The 24,406-nt window shown below is 33.7% G+C and overlaps 1 protein-coding gene across 5 annotated transcripts in view; it reads left to right on the plus strand.

Moving 5' to 3' along the window:
- The first annotated feature begins 358 nt into the window (after nucleotides 1-358).
- LOC106619318 (uncharacterized) overlaps nucleotides 359-24,406 on the plus strand; it is a 29,836-nt gene continuing 5,788 nt past the window's right edge. The window contains exons 1-2 of one of the 5 annotated variants that reach the window (XM_070110356.1): nucleotides 359-1,012; nucleotides 19,482-19,740. In XM_070110356.1, coding sequence (XP_069966457.1) covers nucleotides 19,573-19,740 — 168 coding nt within the window. In that variant the 5' untranslated portion in view covers nucleotides 359-1,012; nucleotides 19,482-19,572. Of the gene's footprint in view, nucleotides 1,013-17,975; nucleotides 18,205-18,425; nucleotides 18,445-19,481; nucleotides 19,741-24,406 lie in introns of those variants that run through there. The other 4 variants (XM_014237360.3, XM_036366115.2, XM_014237358.3 and 1 more) reach the window with 4 other exon arrangements.

A 24,406-nucleotide genomic window follows, 5' to 3' on the forward strand; every position in this document is an offset into this window, starting at 1 on the left:
GCATATATATGTAAACATATAATCGTACTCATTTACTTGCTTATTCATACCACGCACAACTTTCTCTAGTAACTGCATGTGGCTATTATCACCGCTTGGCTGCGCATTTCTGACTTACTGCTTTTCTCCATTCGCATTTCTTTACCTTATATTCGTATCTGTACATATGAACACATATGTATACCATATATTAATAAGTTTATAGTAGTGTTATTGTAAATATTTCGCTTCTTTACAAACTTATTCATTCAAATGAACACGTTTGCTTTTTATTGGGATTTGTCCTCACCTGACATCGCTTTCTATGAGTTGTCGCGCAAGCGCAATTTGTTGTGTGCTGTCGTAGCCTCAGTTATATATCGGTCTTTCTCAAGTGACTACGACATCCCAAACAAACTTTGACATGACACCAGCAAATGCAATCGTTAATGAATTCGCCCAAAATCAGTTATTTATTTATAAATTCGCGCATTAAAGTGGCGTAAAATCAAACGCGTCGTTTTTTATTTATTTTATTGTTTTTGCAAAACTACATTACGGTATCGTTTCATTGCCATTAATTCGTTTCTACGACACCTGAAGAAATTGGCCAATAAACAATATTCAGCAATATTGGCGAAATATCGGTCAACGTCTTTAGCGTCATCCAGTGATTATCGAATTGTGAGCACGAAAATCTATGCGAATAAATTCCATATGCTCTAAGAGTCATCAAAGTGTGTTAGTTATGTGCCGTTTGTTGTGATTATAGTTGTGGAGTCTTTAGCTTTGTTGTTATTATTGCATTTAGGTTACAAAAGCATTTTCGCAAATTCGCAAATCATTTGGTTCGGTTGCAGAAATTTTTGTGATTTTTTATTTTCATTTATTGTGCTTTTATTTAGTGTTTTTTTGCTATTAAAATTTTGCAACGGTAACGCGCTTGGTTAAAATATATTAGTAATAATAAATAAATAAATTTGTGAACTAAATTGATTCAAAGAAGAACTGTCTCGAAAGAAGCAACACCGATGTGAGTACAACTCTTATTGTAAAAATAGTTTTTTGTATGCATAAGTGCGTTCATAACCTATATAAGTAGCTATATGTTTCTATAACTTAAATTGTTCTTCATTTGCGTGGAGAAAATAATTCCAATAATAACCAACGGGTTTAAGTTGGACAGTCATAAATTCTTTTTCGGTATAGTTGCATGAAAGCTTGGATTTTCTTTTGAAGTATGAACCCAAATTTCGCATTTTATGTTACCCTAATATAATTTTACGCAAATGATCTTTAATACTCTAACAGAAGGGGACTATTTTTGCATGGGTATACATTGTGACCAGAAAGTTTCCGGAAATTGAAAATAAAACGACAAATATTTAATCTTAATCAATAGATGCGGTATTTTTGCAAAAAATTCAGTTCTTTTGGAACCAGCCATGCATTGACGCGTCTCATGCCAAAATTATCGATCTAAATATTATAACGGCCGATGGTTAGCTTACATGCTATCTCTCTCACACTTGCATGATGATTTTCCAGCACGATTTCCTTCAGCTTTTTGATGGTATCGTCAGTGGTAGACGTCAAAGGACGACCGGAAGGAGGCATGTCTTCGGCGGTTTCTCGACCATCCTTAAAGGCTGTGCATCGGTCGAAGACTTGGGTTTTCGGTTCACCATAAACCTTTTCTAATATTCGCAATGATTCCGCACACGAAATTTGGTTCGAAACACAAAGTTTTATGCAAATTCTTTGTTCAATATGTTTTTGCATTGTAAAAATCACAAAACACTACTCGACTGATTTCAACAGCTGCTGCAAACAAACTTGTTGACAGATCGCGCTAATTTTTGACATAGTAATTAAGGACAGTGCTGCCAACTAAACAAAAAATGTGCTGAAATATATTTCGCGCGGGCAGTTTAAATGACAATTTTAGGAAACTTTCTGGTCACAATGTATAATTCGTTGGAACTGGATCATCTTGAAAATTATACAGAGTCAGTACTTTGGAAATGATTGGTCACATATGTATATGGTATATATATTAGAGTGGGTTAAAAGCAACGAATATTTCTTTTCGCTTGGTATTCTGAAAATATGAACTCTAAGTTGTAATGGGAAGGTCCTCCGCTATACAGTTTTCTATTTTTTTCTTATTATCAGATCGAAAAATTCATATCTCGCTTCTAACCTCTTAAAAAAGTATTTCGTTTTATGAATTTAGTAGGAAATTGAATGGTCTTCAAAAAAGTTATCTTAGTAAAAACGATAGAGCGTGTTTTTTATACTCTCGCAACCTGTTGCTACAGATTATAATAGTTTTGTTCACCTAACGGTTGTTTGTATCACCTAAAACTAATCGAGTTAGATATAGGGTTATATATATATAAATGATCAGGATGAAGAGACGAGTTGAAATCCGGGTGACTGTCTGTCCGTCCGTCCGTCCGTCCGTCCGTGCAAGCTCTAACTTGAGTAAAAATTGAGATATCTTTATGAAACTTGGTAGACATGTTTCTTGGTACCGTGAGACGGTTGGTATTGCAGATGGGCGTAATCGGACTACTGCCACGCCCACAAAACGCCATTAATCAAAAACAAATAAATTGCCATAACTAAGCTCCGTAATAAGATACAAGACTGTTATTTGGTACACAGGATCACATTAGGGAGGGGCATCTGCAGTTAAAACTTTTTTTTTAAAAGTGGGCGTGGTCCCGCCTCTAATAGGTTTAATGTGCATATCTCCTAAACCGCTAATGCTATAATAACAAAATTCATTAGAAGCAAATGTTTTTAGCACTTCTATTGACGGTGTGAAAATAGTTGAAATCGGGTGGCAACTCCGCCCACTCCCCATATAACGCTACTGTTAAAAACTACTAAAAGCGCGATAAATCAAGCACTAAACACGCCAGAGCCCTTAAATTTTATCTCAGAGATGGTATAAATTGGCTTTATAGGAACCGCGTTAAAAATTAGTCAGTGGGCGTGGCACAGCCCACTTTTAGGTGAAAGCCCATATCTTGAGGTCTGCTCAACCGATTTCAACCAAATTCGGTGTCATAGATTCTTTCACTTTCCACTATGCAAATCAGGTAACAATGATTATATCGGGGTAAAACTTTGCGTGAATAATGCAATTAAAGTATGCCACTTTGCGGCCAAAAATTGTCTAAATCGAACAAAAACTGTTCAAACCCCTATGTACTAAATATGTGGACCCCAGTGCCTATAGTTGACCTTCTACCGAAAATATCAGTCAATCCACAAAGAAATCTCAAACGAGTATACCATTTGACTTTTCGAGAGTATAAAATGTTCGGTTACATCCGAACTTAGCCCTTCCTTACTTGTTTACTAATAACAATGTATCTTTGTGCCTAAAATGGATAAAATCGGATGATACCTAGGCGGATTAAGAGCTCATACTTGGAGAGGTGTCTTAGAACCTATTTGTCAGTGTACCAAGCGAAAACAAATACCAAAAAGTCAGCGATAGGCACTGAGGTGCTTATATTCGGTATCTAGCGGCTTGAGAGGTTATAATCCAATTTTGTCCATTTTTTGATGAGCTGTGCCATACCTTGAAGAAGCTCTTTCTGTAAAATTTTATTCCGATATATAAACTTGATTTATATATTGTGTTATATGTGAAGTAGTCGTGGTTGTCTGACTTCTCCCATTCTCCAACTGTAATATACTTCGGTCAACATGCAAGTAAGGTTAAGTGGTGGTGCCATTGTCTATGCTTTTACCAATTCATATCCATGCTACGTAACATATTTACTGCAACCCCTCTGGTATTTTCCTTTAATGAATTTACTTACGTTTATTAGTTTTCATCATAGTTTTTCTAAGTCGGGTGCGTATGGTTCTTAACCGATTTATCCATTTTCACAATGAATGGTGAGGAAGTCTCTAGGAGTAATTTTTGCAATTTCATTGTTAAAGTGTAAGTAGTTACGAGTTAGATATGCACAGAAAATCAATAAGTTGACGCCCACTTAAAAAAGAATAATATGAACCACAGTTGCCGTAGCCTTCTCTGATTCTTTGTACGAAATTTAAGTTTTCTGACATAATCTATGACTTAGTCATTGCACTTATAATTGTTCGATTAATGTAAGGTTTTACTTCTTCGCCTCAGAGTGCCAAGGAACATATGCACCAGTTTCATCAAGATATCTCAATTTTTATTCAAGTTATCATTTGCATGAACTGATCAACGCATCTTGATATACATTATTCTATATCTATCTCGATTAGTTTCAGATGTAACATGCATAAATTAGGCAAACAAAACAATTAAATTAAAATTTTTCGAGAGTGTAAAAATATTGTATATGAATTCGACTTTCGTTATTAGACGAAATTGTAAATCGATTGCAAATCATCGTTGTTAGGTAACCGATATTTAGTCAATAGCAATGAGAGCCATTTATTCAGTATCAGAAGACTTGAAAAGGTATAGTCCGTTATCGATCACTTTTAGATACAAGTGGCAGAGCAAAAGGAACAATAATTGAGCTAAGTTTTACTCCTATGGCGTGATTGATGTCTAATTAAGAAAATTCTAAAAGAATAATCTACGCTAGTTAAAATGGTGGTAAATATGAAGTAGGCGTAGTTTTATTCTGACATTGCCTATCTCTAAACAATGATGCTAAGGGTTACCTAAGTTTACAATGATCAGCGTGACGAGCTGAGTGGATTTAGCCATGTCCGTCTATCTGTCTGTACATACGCGAATTAGTTAATCAGTTTTTGAGATATCGATCTAAAATTTTGCACACGTTCTTTTCTCAAAATAGAAGCTGCTCATTTGTCGGACCCGCCGATATCGAACCACTATAGCTTATAGCTATATATTTTTATACTATTTTATGCTGTAAGAAATTCACATAAAGCTTCTGTGCAGCTGAAGTTAACGTGGTTTTATGTTACTTTTTTCCGAAGATATCAATATTTGTGCTGCAAAGAGAATTATTTGAAGTCACTTGCATTAACAAAAAAGCAATAATTTTTATTGACTTTTAATCAAATGGTTTTACTAGTTTTATTGTTGTTGTTTAATTTGCTGAGGCCAATTACGAAAAGAGCAATAAAAACCAGCGAATAAATAACATAACATAATGCTAAATGTAGAAGAGACAAAGCGTAGGTAGATCTTTGATGAATATAAAATATTTGGTAACATCTGTCTGTAAAAAAATAGTTTTGGAATATTGTAGATTGGTTAGCTGAAGGACAGACATTTTTGCTAATTTAATACAATAGCTTTTACCAAAACTAAAGTTAATGCACTAAATAAAATGCAAAAATGCTTTATCCCAATGACATTTCAAGAGCAAAGTTTGTGAATACGTTATTTTGCAGAGATAATAAATTAAATGAAAATTAAACGAAGGATACATGAAATCAAGATAAAGCTTTAATTAAAAATGATTGGCTGGAGCGCGAATATTTTGTGACACATCATTAAATTATTTAGACAGGGCTAATGAAAATGAAATGTGCGTTGCCACAGAGCTAGTAGGAGGTAATCTGAGAGACAACTCAAGGTCAATAAATGTAAGCGCAGTCAATAATATGACTTTCTATTTCGTAGGCAGGTGTTAAGAATCAACAAACAAGTTGCTTCTGTGAAGTCAGGACACTGAAAATGCAATCGTATATCATCTCGAATATTAATTACCATAACATAGTTAACAACCATTAAATCAATGATTATTGTAAAGGTCGAACTTTTGTAGGTACTGTATTTATATGCATATATTTTGCAATGTAGGTATGATGGAGTTTGGTACTCTAAAAGATTAAAAATTATTTCAATACTAAGAAATGCTTATATGTATATTACTGGGTGCGATCTTCTTAGTCAATATTCTTTGTCCTCCATCTAGGGCTGAGATTTGCTTAAGAATCACTGTTTTTCAAAATTCTTTAAAAAAAACTTCAATAGTGTGTTCAGTAAAGGAAAATTTTGTGAGGATATCAAGGAGATTAACTTGCTCCGAACACAAAGCCATTCTGAAAACTCTGTCTGTTTCAGTCATTTTAAATATTAGGTAAAGTAAAAAGTTCGTTCCGTTTTTTATTGATTTTTCAAAAGATGATAACTTTGTGTGCAGGGAGAGCCAGGCCTCTCTTGAGGTTAACTTCTCACCATTAAGCGCGTTCGCCATGGACAGGAAAAGATGGTAATCACTTGGTGCCAGGTCCGGACTATAAGGCGGGTGCATTACGACCTCCCATCCGAGCTCCCGGAGCTTCTGACGCGTCACCAAAGACGTGTGTGACCTGGCGTTGTCCTGATGGAACACAATTCGGCATCTGTTGATCAAAGATGGCCTTTTCTGGATGAGTGAGTAAATAAGTCTGTAATGTAACCAAGCCACGATTTTAATATTTTGCTCTGCAGAATTTTCATAAATTTCTGTAGTGCTGATAAGCCATACATTTACATAAGAAAGCTTGTCGCATAATTTTTATCATATATTTCCAAAGTAAATTTTGCTAAATATAAAGACCTCATTGCGCTAAAACTTTATACCTGCCTTCAAGCGGTCCAGTTGTTGGCAGTAGAGGGCCGAATTGAGCGTTTGGCCATAGGGGAGCAGCTCGTAGTAGATGATTCTTTGCCAATCTCATCAAACACACAGCAAAACCTTCCTGGCCGTCAATCAGGTCTTGGCCATCGTCTGGGCCGCTTCCCCGAGCTTTGACCACGACCGTTTGCGCTCGATGTTGTCGTAAGTGACCCATTTTTCATCGCCAGTCACAATCCGCTTCAGAAACGGGTCGATTTTGTTGCGATTCAGCAGCGATTCGCAGATGGAAATTTGGTCCATCATGTTTTTTTGCATTAGTTCGTGTGGCACCCAAACATCGAGCTTCTTTTTGAATCGAAGGTTATGCAAATGGTTCCAATCGGTTTTCTGCCTTATCTTTAGTTCCGCAGCAATTAAATAAGTGCTCACGTGACGATCTGTTTCCACTATTTCCATGATTTTATTGCAATTTTCGACGACAGGCTTCCCGACGCGTGATGCATCTTTGACATCGAAATTACCGGAACGGAACCTAGCAAACCACTTTTGTGCTAGACGTTCGTTTACAGTGTCGGGCCCTTAAATTAAATGAATTTTTTAAGCCGCTTTGGCTGCTTTTTCGTCTTGATCGAAGAAAAACTGTAAAATATAGCGAATTTTCTCTTTACTGGTGTCCATCTTTGATGAACGCTCACAACGTACTAAGTCAATCAATCGAAAAACTGTCAAAGACAAACTTTTAGCGGAATAAAGACGTTTTCAGCGCCGTATAGTATGACATGGCGTAACACGTAACACTAATACTATGGATAGATAAAAACCGAACATTTACTTTACCTAATATGTTTCATTGGGAAAAGGAAGTGGAGGGGCGTGGTTAAATTTTTAAGGATTAAGAATAGTTTATATCGATTTTCGGCAAAATTACGAGTTCTATATTTACAAAAAAGTTATGGTAATGTTTTAGGCAATGAAAAGGTCTATGGTCTATAACCTGTAAATAAGTTTTTTGGGTTTCTATTTTTATCTCGTACAAAAAAAAATTTTTCTTTCACGAAATTTAATGGAAACTTACCATCATATGTTTCATGCATCTCGTGAATACATTTTTCTCCAGTGCTCGAGCACTGAAATCGAGTTATCGTGTTATGAGCAAAAGTACAAACTATATGCAAAGTTTCTTCATCAATTCGTCTCTCTCGAAAAGATATGCGAAAATTCGCAGTATCTTTCGCTCCCGGTTAAACTGTTGAAATTATTAACGGTTTTTGAAGATGATATAATGACATGAAAATTGAGTTGTCAAAGTATAAACCGACATTTAATGTTCAAAATGTATGTTAAAGTTTTTGTTTGTTGTTTTGTTACCCAACTTTTTATAAATAAAATGTATAAAACATAAGAGTGGTGTTAATAATTTGATATTCCAAAAAAATAACAGAAGCTTTATACTTGTTAACTAAAAGTGGAAAATTACTAAATAAAAAGGTGAAAAGAGGTAAACAAAAACACAGTAATTGACACACTTTAACGCCCTTATTTAAATTAACATATTTTTATATATGTATTCAGTATATAATATGTATCTATGTTTGCCAGTTTAATCTCGGTTGCTCCAGTTGTCACTTGATGTCTTTTACCAATTTGCCATACTTTCGCTTTGAAGGCAACGTCATTTCGCGAAATTGAGGTAATCACAACGACCAGCATAACTATCAGCCTTTACCATCTAACACACACACAGTTACATACATTTTAGCGTATGCACATTCACTGAAGTCACTCATTTGCTCAACGACCTTGAGACCATTACCGGTTTCTTGTTTAGGTTTGGTTTTCGTTGATAGATGGTAAAGCTTATATGCGTTGGTAAACACAGCATATTTTTGATTATATTTATATTAATGTGTAAAGGTTTGTGTATGGTCTGCTCTTTTTGCGGTTCAGATTAGTTCATCTATCGCGCGTAATATATATTACACCATTTGTTCATTAAGATCGGCGTGTTAATCGATGGGATATTTTCCAGTCGTGCCTTTGGTTATCTGTTTGTTGCGTGGAAGAGGTTCATCTACATTTTATAGTCGTCTTGACCAACCGTTGATGGTCTTTTCAGCAAGCTATTGCATAGCTATAGAATTAAAAACAAAATTAAATTAAAAATTAAATACAAATTTAAGTTGCCAGAATAGGCGACTTTATTTTACCAAAACGGTCCAAATGGAATGCGTTGAATTTTATAAGGGTGTATATTTTTCTAAACATAAGGAATCCCTTAGAGTCACTTTATTGATAGTTCATACTACAAAACGCCGAATTCTTTTATTCTTTCTACTCATTAAGTTTTTTGCTTGGTAATTTGCTAAATTATACTAAACATAATTAACAAAACACCTTGTATTTAAAAATATTTTGGTACACTTATACTTATACCTAATTCATTTAAAATTTCCGTTTTAACAAAAACAAAGTTTGTAACACACAGAAGGAAACATCGGAATACCTTAACAATTATATATAAAAGATCAGCGTGAAGAACTGTGTTGAGTTAGCCATGTCCTCCCCTCGGTCTGTTTGTCTCTATATACGCGAACTAGTCCCTCAGTTTTTGAAATATCGAACTGAAATTTTTTCCACAAAAAATTACTCATTTGCCGAAGTCACCGAGTTCGGGTAACTACAGCATTTAGCTGCTACACAAACTGGACTATGTTCTTGTATGCGAAAATCTTTTATTTGTTAAGATATTTTCACGGAATTTGGCATGGATTATTATCTAAGGCAACGTTACAATCTCCGAACAAATTTTTCAGTTCGAACCTCTATAGTAGGTAGTTGAAATACAAACGATCAAAATCAAGTTCTTGTATGGAAATTGTATATTTGTGAAGGATATTCTAGCTTCAGTGCAACCGAAGTTAACCTTTTTTGCGTTGTTTTTGCTTCAACGTAATTGTATATATGTTTTCTCAGTGCGTAGTTCTTTTACCATAGAATAGGAAATATCTTTATTGTCTTATAGGTATAAGATATCAATAGATATTATTCCGTCGGTATAATAAATATTATTAATAATTTATTTCTATTACTGTGATGCTCCAATCTGGATCTTCTTTTGACAGTCTTCTTCTTTTATGAGTTTTCGTGTAAATTATGCAAATTCATATTTAGTAACAATATCATGATATTGCATGAGTGTGTGAAATTATTTCTCTCTGTCATTCATTTGATTTAAAAGTTTAACAGTTTAGGCGTGGTTGGGCAACACCCAGTCGTCTATGTTAGTTTTTGACTGCCTTTGGAGTTGAAGATGGAGAAATCGTCGAATCGAAGGCGTTATACTCCGAAACATGATTAACCATTATGAAACTAAATGAATACCTACAAAATTATCAAATATTCATCTCTGTTTTATTTATTTGAGCTGTTGAAAGCTTTGTTAAACTATGAATTAGAGTTATAATTCTATTACATAGGTTTTACCACGACTTATGGTAGTTTTGTAACTTGAAAGCAATTTTTTGATCATATAACTTTCGTAGGCAGATTATTAATCGCAGGGTAAAATAAAAAACGAAGCTATGATACACTTCACAAATTACAATAACTTGATGTTGATTGGTCAGTTTGCATGGTAGCTATATAGTGTTTGGATCTGAATTTTTTCGGAGATTGCACCTTTGCCTTAGATAACAATCGATGCCAAATTCCTTGAAGAACGGACAGACGGCCGAACAAACGGTCATGAATAAATCGACTCAGCTCGCCGTACTGATCATTTAGATATAGTTATATATAAATATTATATGGTCTACGACGTTCGCTTCTAGGTGTTACAAGCTTCGTGGCACACTTAATATATCCTATTCAGGGTATAAAAATAATTAAAATTTCATAAAACTCATTCGACCAACATATTAAATATAAAACTCTCTAAGCTTTGAACTGATTATTGATTGTCTTAAAAGCCTTAAATTAAATTTTTGAAATCAACTGCTTCATGAGATCTCACATAGCAATGTTTGTGAGCGTTCAATCAGATATACGAGAAGGTCAATAAAAAATATAAAGTAGGGTCATATAAACGAAATGAAATCGTGAAATAAACACTCAATGTGTTTTTGTCTATTTGCCTGGAAGTGCTTCGTGCACGAACAACTTTTGTTGGATTCGGCTCACCTGGACAGATCCATGCAGCTAACTGCTGTTTACCTTCGGACTCACATGCATAATTATACCATTCATTACCTGTCACGATGTCATAGACGTGTTTCGAAGCGCCGCTATCGTATTTTTTTATAATTTCTTTTGAAAAATCGATACGAGGTATTCCTTGAGATGATTGGGAAATTGTGTGGGATCCAACGTATAGCAATTTTTTATACAATCAAATGTACATGTAATATTACTCGTAAATGTATGCTGGTTCCAATAATGCCTATAGTTATTTCAATCTCATGATCTGATCTCTATCTTGCAATATCAGTTTGCGCACTGCATAAATAGTTTTCGGAACAACAACTAATTTTGGAGAACATTCACGAAATTCATCTTGGAGTGATCTACGACCTTGATTGAATTTAGCATACCATCGGAAAACTTGGGCCCTTGATGGAGCTTCATCGTCAAAAATTTAATTAAGTTGATTAAATTGAATTAAGTGCATGGTTTGCTGTTCGTGATTTAATTCCATTTTTTGGCCGAGATGAATATTTTAAGTTACTGTAAACAACACAAATAGCGCTCGTATGTCAAACGTTCAAATATGTATAACATCAAAAATTTGAAATTTTACGATAAAGTTGTGAGTTGTTATATTGGACAATAGGTTTGACAAATCCTGAAATATAAAAGCAACCTACGAATATAACGAAAGGCAGCGTATAGTTACCATACAAACTGAACAATCAACATCAAGTTCTTATGACGGATGTTTTTTTTCGAGGTGTAGAACTTTAAGTTTGCATTACTGTTCAAGATGGCGACCGATTTAACGGCTGTTAAGTGATTTATTCTTAGTTTGGTTTGGCAATTCATCCTGAATAGACTCACGCCTGAACGACGCTTGCAAATAGTGTAATTTTATTTCGAAAATAATGGTTTTGTGCGGAATACGGATCGCATACACTACGTTCATTGTATCGTATGATGCGATGAAGCGCACTTCTGGTTGAATGGCTACGTCAACAAACAAAACTGTCGCATTTGGAGTGAAGCTAATCCTCAAATGTATGTCGAAACACCGTTACATCCAGAAAAACTAACTGTTTGGTGCGCTTTATGGGTTAGTGGAATCATTGGTCCGTACTTCTTCAAAAACGATGATGGCTAGAACGTTACAGTCAATGCTGATCGGTATAGAGCCATGATTAATAACTTTTTCCTTCCTGAATTGAACAACCATGTTGTGCAGGAGCTGTGGTTCCAACAAGGCGAAGCAACATGTTACACAGCTCGTGCCATAATCGATTTATTGAAAGACACGTTTGGTGGCCGCCTAATTTCACGTTTTGGACCTGTGAATCCAAGATCTTGTGATTTAACACCTACTACTAGACTACTTTTTGTAGGGTTATGTAAAGTTATTGGTCTATGCACATAAGCCACAAACGCTTAACCATTTAGAAGACAACATTCGCCATGTTATTGCCGATATACGGCCACAAATGTTGGAAAAAGTCATCGAAAATTGGACGTCCAGATTGGACTACATCCGAAATCATATATAAAATGTAATGCCACAAGATTATCTTTCGGATAAATAAAATTCATGTCAATCGAATAATCTATCGTTGTTTTATTGCAATTTAAAGTTCTATACCTCAAAACCCCCTTTATGAAAAAGTTTTTATTTGTGCAGGGTATTCTAGCTTCGGTGCAATCATAGTTAACTTTTTTTCTTGTATTTTAATGAAATTGAAGTAATTGTCTATCTTAACGTATATCTTCGACAATAAACGTTCGAAACTTTTTTGATTTGAAACCCTGAGAACTATATTTTTCCCCGAAATCACACACTGCGTTTCTTTAATATGGCTTATTATAAATCACCTTGAAAATCGAATAACATACTAATAATATTCTAAATATATGGTTCAATTATGTACATATATACGCATGAAACTTGTGCATTTATCTTAAGCTTTTACTTAGGCCATACAGAAAACTAAAATTTATGCCGAATCAAAGGTGAAGGTTTTATTCGCCCCATTACATAGTACAGATGTTGTTGTATTGGTTGCCGCCTTAGCGACACAAATCAATTAGCCTCAATGATTTAAGCAGCTTGAACGAGGCAAGGACTTATAATATTTTCCATGTGATGTTGTTTGGCGTCAAAGTTTTAATTGAATTTAAAATTATTGGAAATAGTATATACACATTTACAAGGAAAATTAGCAGCGAATTTGCTAGTATATAAATTGCTTGATGTTGTTAAAAATGGTTTTATTTGTTTTTGCTTTGCCTAGATAACTAAGTGCTTCTGTTAGTAATTAGTAAACCTAAGAAATTTATATTTTGTACACTTTTGTGATTACAATTGTTTTCATCTGAAAATACTAATTTCCAGTAGATGACCATATAGTGACATTATACGATAAAAGAAATAGAAAAGTTTTTGAAGTAGACCTACATTTTTAAGTGAGCTTCCCCGTACTTTCTGCTTAGGACTGGGTATATAACTAATCTATATATAATTCCAAAAACCAGCTAACAAGTTATTTCAATTTTATTTTTTTTTTAAACTGTAGAATAAAAGGTGTAGATTTTGGCTTTTATAAGCTTTCCATCTCTATTGCCAAGTGTACCAGAGATCTCCAGATAAAATATACAATGTTTGTGAATGGATAACGTTCTTAGTTCGTATAAGCGAGGTACTCATCGCGGCTAAGCCCCATTTCGATACAAAATACCAATCGTACTACAATAAGTAAGAAAGGGCTAAGTTCGAGTGTAATCGAACTTTTTATGCAAGGATCAAAGCCGGGAGAAAATTCTTCCATGTGTTAAAAAAATGTATATTAAAATAATTTGCGAAATAATTTAATTTAAGAAAAACATGTACTATTTGAAGTATTGCCCACTTGAAGTTATATCATTATTCCATTTTTCTGACAAATTTGTAAATTCCATCACAAAAGAACTGCGCCGCTTTGGCGACCAAGAATTAATCAAACCAATTTTTGATGTGAATCGTATTCCAGTGAGGGCGTTCTGCATCGACCGGAAGAAATGATATTCTGAAGGCGCAAGATCTGGCCTACAAGACGGGTGAGGAAAAAATTCTGTCGCTGTTTTCAAAATAGTTTTAAAGTAGCCTTGCAACATGACGTGGAACGTTGTCGTGATGGAATTGGCAATCGCCCGCTTCAATGTGATGAGTGGTTGTCAGCAACGTTTCCCATTAAAGATTTCATCTGGTTTTAGAAGTTAATAATACAGAGAATTATCTGATATAAAGAATTACCTTGGCGTCATGGATAATCAGTTTTGCCGTTAATGTGGGTTGTTGTAATGGATACATTTTTCATCAGCAGTCAGATCGCGAGGCAAAAACGACTTCTTTTCGATCTTTCTTTTCGTAACGTTCAAGCAGCATTTCTGACAGGCAAAATCACCTTTCATCGTCTCTTGGCTTCATTACATATTATGGCATCCAATTTCCTAGCTTTTAAATGTATCCGGCTGTTATTAACACGCTTTTATTAGCTTGGGTTGTATGTATGTAATGGAATCTTAGAGCTCAATTTTGACCGGTTTCCAGAAGTCTGATCAACTTGAAACTTTGCACACGTGTCAAGGACCAATAACAATGCAAAAATAATTAATAATAAAGTTAAAAGTAATTCTTAATATAAACAGACCGTAATATTGACCGAAAAGTGTGTTTTTAACTATGTTTATTAGATGGCAGCTTAAGTGACTCCCAAAGTTATTGTTTTTTAGACTTCAAATTAATGGCATACGAGTATCCTGGAGAAGACGCACAAAAACAGTAACTTTCCAATGCATGTCCGAAATATTAGAACAATGAAATAATATAATAAAGTATCTCTCGGTAAACCTCACGAACAATGGGTGTTGCAAACAACCGTTAGGTGAACAAACCAATTATACTCTGTTGCCAGATGATGCGGGTGTATAAAAATGGTATTGAAAAGTTAAAAGATCACTCTAATCATTATATCGCCGTGCAAATATGTTGAATAGTAAAATCGAGTTTTGCTACAAAAATTGTATTATTATTAAAACGATATGAACTTTTCAGGTTACCTGCTAAAATAACTGCTAAAATGTTGTTAACTATTTTTATATTTAATTGCAGCATAAATCCAATGCATATTCACCAATAAGAACTTGAGCAATTTATTTATTTTTAGCGCTTGCACACAACTCTTAAAAACTGCATGCAGCGGAGTTAATTTTTACTAGTTTTTATAAAATATTACAAGTTAAGATGCATACACAGACATGTAAATCACCTGACAGGTTTTCTTTGTTACAAATATTGTCCAAAGGTGATAATCCACTGTGGTATTAAGGCAAACAAGCAGCAGGTAATCAGTGTCATTCAAAAAAACAGACATTGATTGTTGCAATTAAAAAGATTAATTATTTTATGTTCTTCTTGTAAAATTTTCAAATACTATAAAGGCTATAGAAAATTGCTAAATTACTAAAATTTAAATTTGAACTTTGTTTTGGCGTGACAGATAAAATTTAAATAATTGTTGCGCCATGGACTGACCCTATAAAGTTGCCTAACTGACCCACAAAATAGAGCAAATGCTTTAATGACATTTATCGAAGAAAATGAAATAGTATTAAATTTTGATATCGCACTTCGTATTATCGAAGATATATTGTAGTAAAATTTTGATCGCGGTCTTGAATATTTTAGTTAAAGTAATTTCTTGACAATATGCGATGATTAGTTGTGAGAAAGTGCAAAAGTTTATTCTCCACATTTTTTCAAATCCAATTCGGTTGGTGGTTAGTAACCTCCAAATAGATCACCCAACTTTTTGATATAGGTTTGATGCCTGTTAGATACTACATTGCAGATCTCCAACCATTTTTGAAAATATACATGGAAAGGCTATGCGTCTCCTTTCCTAGGAATTGTGTTCAATCGTCTGGCTGTCACTGCACAATTCGTTTTTTTTTGTAGTATACTTTTTTACGATTTTTGATGGTTTATGTGGTCTTATTGCCTGTTCAGAAGTTCTTATAGCTACTATGCAATAACATTTATTTACATTCTCCCAAACATGTTTAAGTTGACTTTCTCATAGATTAAACATATTAAGACCTTTTTGTTAAAAGTTCCGACATGGTTATCTTTAAAGTATATGAAATAAGGCATGGTATAGAAAAATGAGAAAATAATTATGTCCAATTAGTTGTCTCAAGATAGAGTAACAAGAGTATTTAGTTAGTTGACATTATGTTCCGCGCTGTTAGTATCAGGTGAATTCTGACGATGATAGAATGGTTCTCAATTTAAAATAAAGATGATTTTTTTTTAACTATGTGATTTTAAAAACACATTTCGGGCAAGAATATTTAATAAATTCCAGCCGAGAGGCTCAATTTTTGTTTCTCTGTGTGGAAAAAAAAAATGTTAAATCACAATATCTTGGAGGCTACGCCACAGGCTCACCACGCGAGATAATGCACTCACCAAAAGTTTCCAAAAACAACTGAATTGCCGTCTTCTCGGAACCAAGGGTCTTCCACAATAATATACTCCTATTTGACACGAAAAATTTATTAATCATGGTTCTATTGTGTTCATCAATGATTATATTATAATGGCCGGCTTCATTTTTGAAGAAATATGGAGCAATGGGCCTGAGGGAATGCCCATAGAGCACATCAAACTGTGAGTTTTAGAATATGTAAAGGGGTCTAAACAATGGTTTGTGGATTATTATCACTACAAATGTGACAATTCTGTTTATTAGCGGACACATTCAACCAAACGTGAGCTTGATCGCTTGACAAAATTAATTTGATTTTGTCTATTTACAATACCAATCTCCCTAGAGTGTCAGGGAACACGTGCACCAAGTTTCATCATGAAACTTTTATTCTAGCAATCGCCTGCATGAACGACGAACGAACGGATAAACCGATATCCGCAATACTACTGTTCCCGCCATCCTGATCAATTTGGTATCTCGATTTATTTCAGATTGGACGACGTTCAAATGAGGTTTATCGCAATAGTTGATAAACAAACCATTTTAAAGTAATGTTTGGGCATATCATCTACACAAATTTGTGTTTGTGAAATATCTGTCACTCACTCATAGCAATATGTTCCATTCTGACATCGAGTTTAGCCAAAGTATCAGAACACTAAAATTTTAAAACTGACTAGTTACGTGTAACTGTTTGTCGTAACAGTATACAGATAACCTGAAATTTTAATGCAACCCATATATTCTTACAAATTGTGTGTAGGGCGCTTTCTACATTAGGTTTAATTAAACAGCAAACCAAATTTGTAGAAGTATTAAATATGCTGTTTTTCAGTTCATAATATTAGAAATTATAGTACAGCAAACCGTCAATTTAATATAAAAAAAAATAAACAAAAGTATATTAATTATATAGATGAGTTCCAAAGGAAAAATTACATAAAAAGGAAAACTTATGTAAAAATTTATATAATTCAAGCATGTACTTTCATGCTCTTTGTTAACACTCTGCAGCAATTAATATAAAAATTGGTTCAGCCACTTAACAAATCACTCTCCCAACGTCATCGAGCTGACCACGAGTGAGCTGTGAGTGAACTCAACAAACTGTGACGCTCTTGAGTCGAATAGCCAGTTCCGTTCTCTGCTTTCGCTAGTGAACACTATTTTAAATGAATTTCGAGCGTTGCGCATGCGCAGCACAACTGCTACTGAGCCAAAGGCGCAATACAATCGAAGAGCGGGTTTCAAATTCTGTTTGCTTTTTTGTTATTTTTTCACAACTGGCACTCTTTTACACCGCTTCACTGCTCTTCGGTTAAATTGGCTTTAACTCGACTATAATCAGCTCGCAATTGAAACTGTGTCTGCACACCTACCTCAACCTACCCGAACCAACCAACTTGCAAGCGCGTTTGTGTATTCGCCCATGGTAAGTTACGTCGGCGTTGCTCTTTGGCAAATTTGTGCTCCCCTTGGATGCCTTGCAGACTGCGCAAAGCATTAAAACTACGCCAGCTACTGCCAGCCACCAATAACCAAGCGCAGGCTGCCAATTGCCAACCAACACCAGCTACCAATGTAAACGGCCATCGATACACACACACACACTTACACTCACAATAGCATATGAGCATACGTAAATACGAGTATGTAACAAAAATGCTTTGCATTGTAAGCAAACATCCATTCACATACACTGAGTTGACTTGCAACGCTTCGGCTCTTGGCCGACTAACTTGCCTTCAAGGTGTGCACTGTTGTTGTTGTGCATTGTGTTTGGGGGCTGTTGTAAGCGATTTTGGCCACTGCTAAATCACCGAAGTCGCTTTCGTCTGCAGTCATTTGCTTAAAGTTAGTGAACGCGCTAATATCGTGTGCGTCCTGTTATATCGCTAGTGTTGCCGTAGCTGTCCGTTGTGCCGACGAGTTGAGTGTGCTTTGATTTTGTGGTACGAGTGTTCAGTTCATACAAACATTTCATTGCTTTCAAAACATATTTTTTGTTTGACTATACTATAGTCTGGAATGCAATCCATATTGGAGCAAATAATTACTTTTGAATTTGCAAATTATAAGGCTTCTGAAGAGCTTTAATAGTTATTGTAAATAATTACTTGCTACAAAAAATTTTGGACTGGTCTTTCTGGTGAAGTGTAGAGCATGTAAATGGTTATGCATGAAAAGTGAAGGTGGTGAATGTTGCAGAACTATATTTTATGTTGTTGTCATTATTATCTTTATATAAAAAATATTTAAATATAACTTTTGTACTGAATAATTAATTATACCAGCATGTGTTCCCTCGTATTATTCTTATTCTTATGAATAACTTGCATTTCTCTTACATAATAGTTTGTGAATTTGAAGTAGAATTATAGAAAGCGTTAGTTTAGCGATTATTTCGTAAAACATGTTGTGAAGTTGATTCTACATAGTTCTTAAGAAACTACTTGGAATAGTTCTAAAAGTTAACTTAATATTTATCTATATTCTACAAAGAATTAGTCCTTAAAATGTCGATCTAGAATATACAATAGAATACAGCGTTATAGAAATGATTAAATTCAAAGAGGCAAATGCTGAAACCAATAAATTTAAGAGGCTTTAGAATTATAATAACGGATAGTCCGTTAGCTTATAACTGCGTCAATGTTGATTACTTTATGTATTAATTCTTAGGTATTCTTCTCGCCTAAGAGCCATTTCTGATTCTGATTAACCACTTCAAGTAAATACTTTTCCATCGATTTCTTTAAAATTTGTAACTTTTAGAGTAAATAGCTGAAGTACTTGATTTTTTGCTTTACTATTTCAGTAAGCAATTCTTAGATTACTAGAACAATATATGTATACCTAAATTTATAAATTTTTTAAAAATATATATATTTATTTAGCTATATTTAAAACTCAACTCAGCGTTTTATCTTTCATAATAACTTAGAATCAGAAGTGTAAAACTGCTAGGAAAGAACGATAAAGGCTTTGCTATGTTTGTAGAAAACGAATATAGTTCTAGTAACCTAAATCGATCTCAGCCACCTTCACATATGCATAAAGATATTATTTCTTAAAAAAATTAACATTTTACTTTATATATTTGAAGTTCTTAAACCAGCTAAAAATTGTATTAGCGCCTATATATGTGCTTTAAATTATTTTTAAATACTAGACAAAAAGTTCATAAAAAGAAAATACAATATTTAATCAGTCTTATCTAATTTTTCAGATTCTCTTCCACTCTCCACATTCGACTGCAGAAGTACATACACATCTCTGAAATAATAACGTCTAATAAACCAAACATAAACAGCCAAAAAATGCAGTCACTACGGTGCAGTTTGGGTCTTTTCCTCGTCTTTATCATTTGCCAAACTTGTCTGGCGGTGCCTGCCTTGCGTGTCAAACGTCAACCAGATGATCTGCTCTCACTGGAGGCGGAGAGTGCGGATGCAATCAATAGCGATTTGAATCCTATCAATGCAGAGGTAATATACGTTAGATATAAGAAAATTAAGTGGCGAAAAATTTGCTGAATACCTAATTCGTTATGCAGCATCAACATGCAGCAAGCTTGCCCCGTGGCAAGAGCCGCATGCTGCATAAAAGCTACAGACCATATTTTCGTTGACTGCCACAACTGGTTTTTCGACAGCTTGCTTTTTAGCTATTTGTTTGTTTGCAAGCAAGTGCATATGTATTAATTTTTCTTATAAATTTTTGTTAATGTTGTTCGTTGGGGATATTTGGGTGAATGGTTAGCCTTTGTCCGTGTTGTCGACGTCATCGAATATGTTTGATTGTAAAAGAAGGAAATGCTTAGCTCGTGGTTTACTGCTGACAAACAGTTACAATTGCGAATACATTTGTATTACGTGTAGTTGTAGAGTTGTGTGTAAATATAAGTACCTTACATACATATATATATATATATACGTGTAAACACTGTGTAGCACTCATTATTTGCACTGCAGGAAGTAAAAATCATTAATTTACATTGCTATAATGTTTAGTGCATTGCCGTAACTTTGTTCATGCTTTTCAAAAGATTTCGTGAAAGGAGTGTCATTTTTCCTTTCTTTCACTTCTTGATGATTACCAAAGTGCTCGTTGGATGGTTTTGAACTTTATAATATAAAGTATAAGCAGCATTTAATTTATTAATTTCAATACACAATGGTATATACCATATATATTAGGGTGTTTCACTAGAAACTTTTTTTTGATTTCTTTGCGGACATATGAACAATTGAGTGAACAGCTGATTTTATCGAAAAACTTCCAAAGGAAAAGTTGTAGGCAATTAAATTTCTGACAAAAAAGGTATATACGCTCTTAAATAAAAGTAAAAAATATATAGGTTTTAATGAAATTTATATATCTAAAGCATGACTCATTGAATTTAAATTATAATTATAAAATTGGAAATTTAACATCCAATATTGTATATAACTTTTTGATCATCATAAAAAGAGAAATATATTTAAATTAAATACTTTAGATAACAACGACATTTGGTAAATAAAGAATAATGCAAACTGATAATTAGAGCCAATTCAAGTCTACAGATGCTTACGGCAATTAAAAAGCTTCTTCAAGGTTAAACAGAATGGTTAGTAGAACAATCAAAGCAACTACATAGGGAGTGAGGAGTAAGACAATAGAAACATTTTGTAGTGAGACAAAAAAAAAATCGATTTTTGGTTTTTTTGTAGCAATTTTGTTATGACCATAGTTTTCAAGACTTTGAAAGTAAGAATTTTTACTTCTTGACTGTGAATAGTAGTAGAGTTACTGGTTTGGTACTAAGAAGATATATTATGCTAATCAATAAGTCATTCATTAATCATCTCAGTTGTTTTTGACAATATTGTAGCCTATTTTCATGCAACGCAGCACCTAGTTTCAAAAATTCAATTTCGAAAATTTTCATTTTAAAAAATTATAATTATTTTTAACTACGTAAAAGTTGAAAACATTTAGCTTTGTTATAATAAAAAAAAAGTATATGATGTTTAAAAGAAGTTTTCCAACATTAATAAATAATGACCAGAAAAATGTGTAAAATTCTATGATATACAAATATTTTCACCAAAAGTGTCTAGAATTACTACTTTCCTTCCATACTATTGTTCATGCTTGGTATGAGAATATTTACAAGTTCAAAGTCATCCATAATAGCGATCTATCTACTTTTCAATACCATTTTGCTTATATGAATTGTGCTTTCGTTCAAAGTAGTTTTCTTATTATCAGCTACTTCTTCATTGTCGTTAATCAATCCCAGCGAGTTGTTTCTTGAAGTGTGAGAACAAAGAAAAGGGAGGACAATACAGGACAATCAGAAAGTAAGATTATTTTAATAGTATTCCTTGTGATTTCTGGCATGGTGCATTGCTTCAATTGTGTGCTTGCGTGTAAACCATTTTGCACAGATCTTTCCTGAACTCAAAGTTCATGAAAGATATATATAAAACCTTCTCTTGATATCTTTAGAGTGTCAAACGATAACATCAGTCACATTTTCATGACATCAATAAACATAGACTGAAATGTTTTTCCTTCGTAGCAACCTCTTTTGAATGTTCAATGGCTCATAGGCTTTGTAACTCATATCGTCTGTACGGAATTTAGCATACCGCTAACGAATCGTTTTTCAAAATCTGATATCTCGGGATCCGTTTGTTCGACTGCTGTGAAATATCTAAACATGAGGAAATTATATCTCACTATAGTACAAAACAGATGCATTCAATTCTAGTGGTTGTCTTTCATAGAAAGCTTTCGAACTTTTGAGCCTGCCTAGTACTATCTTTTGATAAAACAAAAATTTGCTGACGCTATTCATTTAATTTACAAATTCTTTCGTGTATAGAATGTAGATAGTTTTTTGGATGGTGTACTCCTTATTAGTGTTCAATGTATTGTATATGTTTGTAGCATAATTTTGTTTTTAATTTTTCGTTTTGATGTTCGAGTACAATAGTATTTGGATACCACATGCATGGTTTCTATTACCTCAAAAACATTTTAGTCATTGCATTTCGCAATCACCACTAAAATCAAATTTATGGCGGTCTCGTAAATAAATCATTTTAACTAAGTACAAATGAAAGTCACGTAGTTACGTGTATGAATGCATGGAAATATTCGATAATAAAATAAAAATACTGAATCACATACAAAAATCAATCATAAAAGTCATTAACACTTGTTGGTCAAGCACAAAAGGCCACAACAACAATCAAAATAAATATGCGCTATTCCAATATATGGGTGGAAACAGTAAAAATATATACCTGCATTTTTGAGAAAAAAAAATTAAAAACAAAAAACTTTACAACTCACGCACGACCTTGACGTACAAAGTAAATTAACAAAAGAAGAGCAAAGCCAAATTACATGAATGCTTTGAAATTTAAATTTTTAATTCAACATTGAAAAACTAAAGTGTTTCTCACACCAGCCAATAAACTGAACGACATAAAAATTTAATCTAATAAAGGTAACCCGGCGAATTTGCTGTGCGCACATGTGTGTGTGTATGTAAATAAGTGTCTAAGCGTTGAGTTGACCATCGTTGTACGCAACAGCGACAGCGCCATCAAAAGCGACCTATGACAACAGGTACAAAAATCAAACCAAATGGCAAAGAGTAATGTACAAAATATACTAATGGTAAATACACGCAAAATGGAAAGTGAAAGAAGAGACACTTGTTTCTATAAGAAGCAGCATAAAGAGTGTAGACCTATTGAGTGTAACATGATTCAAGCGCATGAGTGAGTCCATTCGAGAGCAGTTAAGCTATATAGCTCACCAATATTTTTACCGCACCAACACCAAAAGCGTGTAAACACATTAAAATGTGACTTAAAAAACGGAAAAGCAAAAAAACTGTTGGCACAAATATTATAAGAAATCATTATGCAACTTTTTTATGATGACGCACGGGACAACAATAAACTCCCACAAAGTGGCTTCGAATACAGGTATCATTAAACAACGAGTATTAACAGCTGTAAAATATACAAAACCAAAAGTGTGTAATATAAAAAACGAAAAAATAGTAAAAAACTTATTTAGCATGGAATAATAGCTCTAACTCTAATAATATAATAACTCTAACTTTATAGTTTAATTACTCGTGCTAATATTTTTTACACAATAAATGGTTTATTGTCTTCTTTTATGTTTTAAATATCATAGTAAACAGAAGGTAACTGTGAAGTAGTTTCATTCCTGTTGCTTATACGCAGAGGCGTCTCTTTTATTTAGTCTCTGGTGCGTGCAACTTCTGTAGTAACAGAAAAACTCTTGATAGATTCTAACGGTTTATATGTATATGCGAATACCGCAAACAAAGCTTAGTAACAACTAAGTATAGTTAATTATTGTCTGCTGTTGATAGCTTAAATAAACATCCAATAACAAAGCTACCGAATATGTTGTATTTTTATATGGCGGATAAACTTAATGTTCGGCGCTAAAAATTTGTAATCAGTTTCTAAAAACTACATTCTTCAGCAATTACCACATTCTTCAGCAATTACCTATACTTGTAATAGTTCACAATGCCTCTAGGATTTGATACTGTAGGCTTTTGGGCGCCTTTCTAATTAGGTTTCAAGTTAAAAGGTCACTTTTCATTTGTTCTACTTTCAAAATAAATATAACTGACGTAGGCAAAATAGACAATACAAAGTCAATAATACGAGTATATATATAGTTAATACCATAATGTTAACGTATTAAGCGCAAGTTTCAAAGTATTTAACTAATTATAAAATAATTCGTCAAGACATTGGTGTGCTGCAATCAGAACTGAGGAAAATCTTAAATAAAAGAAATAGTTATTTACTAAATGCATAGTCTACCTGCAAATAAGGTTATACCGATTTTATTATTTAATATAATAATAATAAATTAGCTCAGCCTTACATTTTACGAAAAATTTTAATTTGGCGGTCAAAAATCATGTAAATTTTGAGCAAATGTCGAATTTTGTTTCCAAAGTGCCATTAGTGTAAATTTAAATTTTTTTTTGACAATCGCGGGACCTCAAATAAATCTTACAGATTTACAATTCTTTGTATTTTTTTGATTTTAAACTACGTAGAAGGCCACAATCACTGCAAGAGGTCCTTTTTTAGT

The sequence above is a fragment of the Bactrocera oleae genome, chromosome 5, assembly GCF_042242935.1.
Source record: "Bactrocera oleae isolate idBacOlea1 chromosome 5, idBacOlea1, whole genome shotgun sequence".
NCBI classification, from domain to species: Eukaryota; Metazoa; Arthropoda; class Insecta; order Diptera; family Tephritidae; genus Bactrocera; species Bactrocera oleae.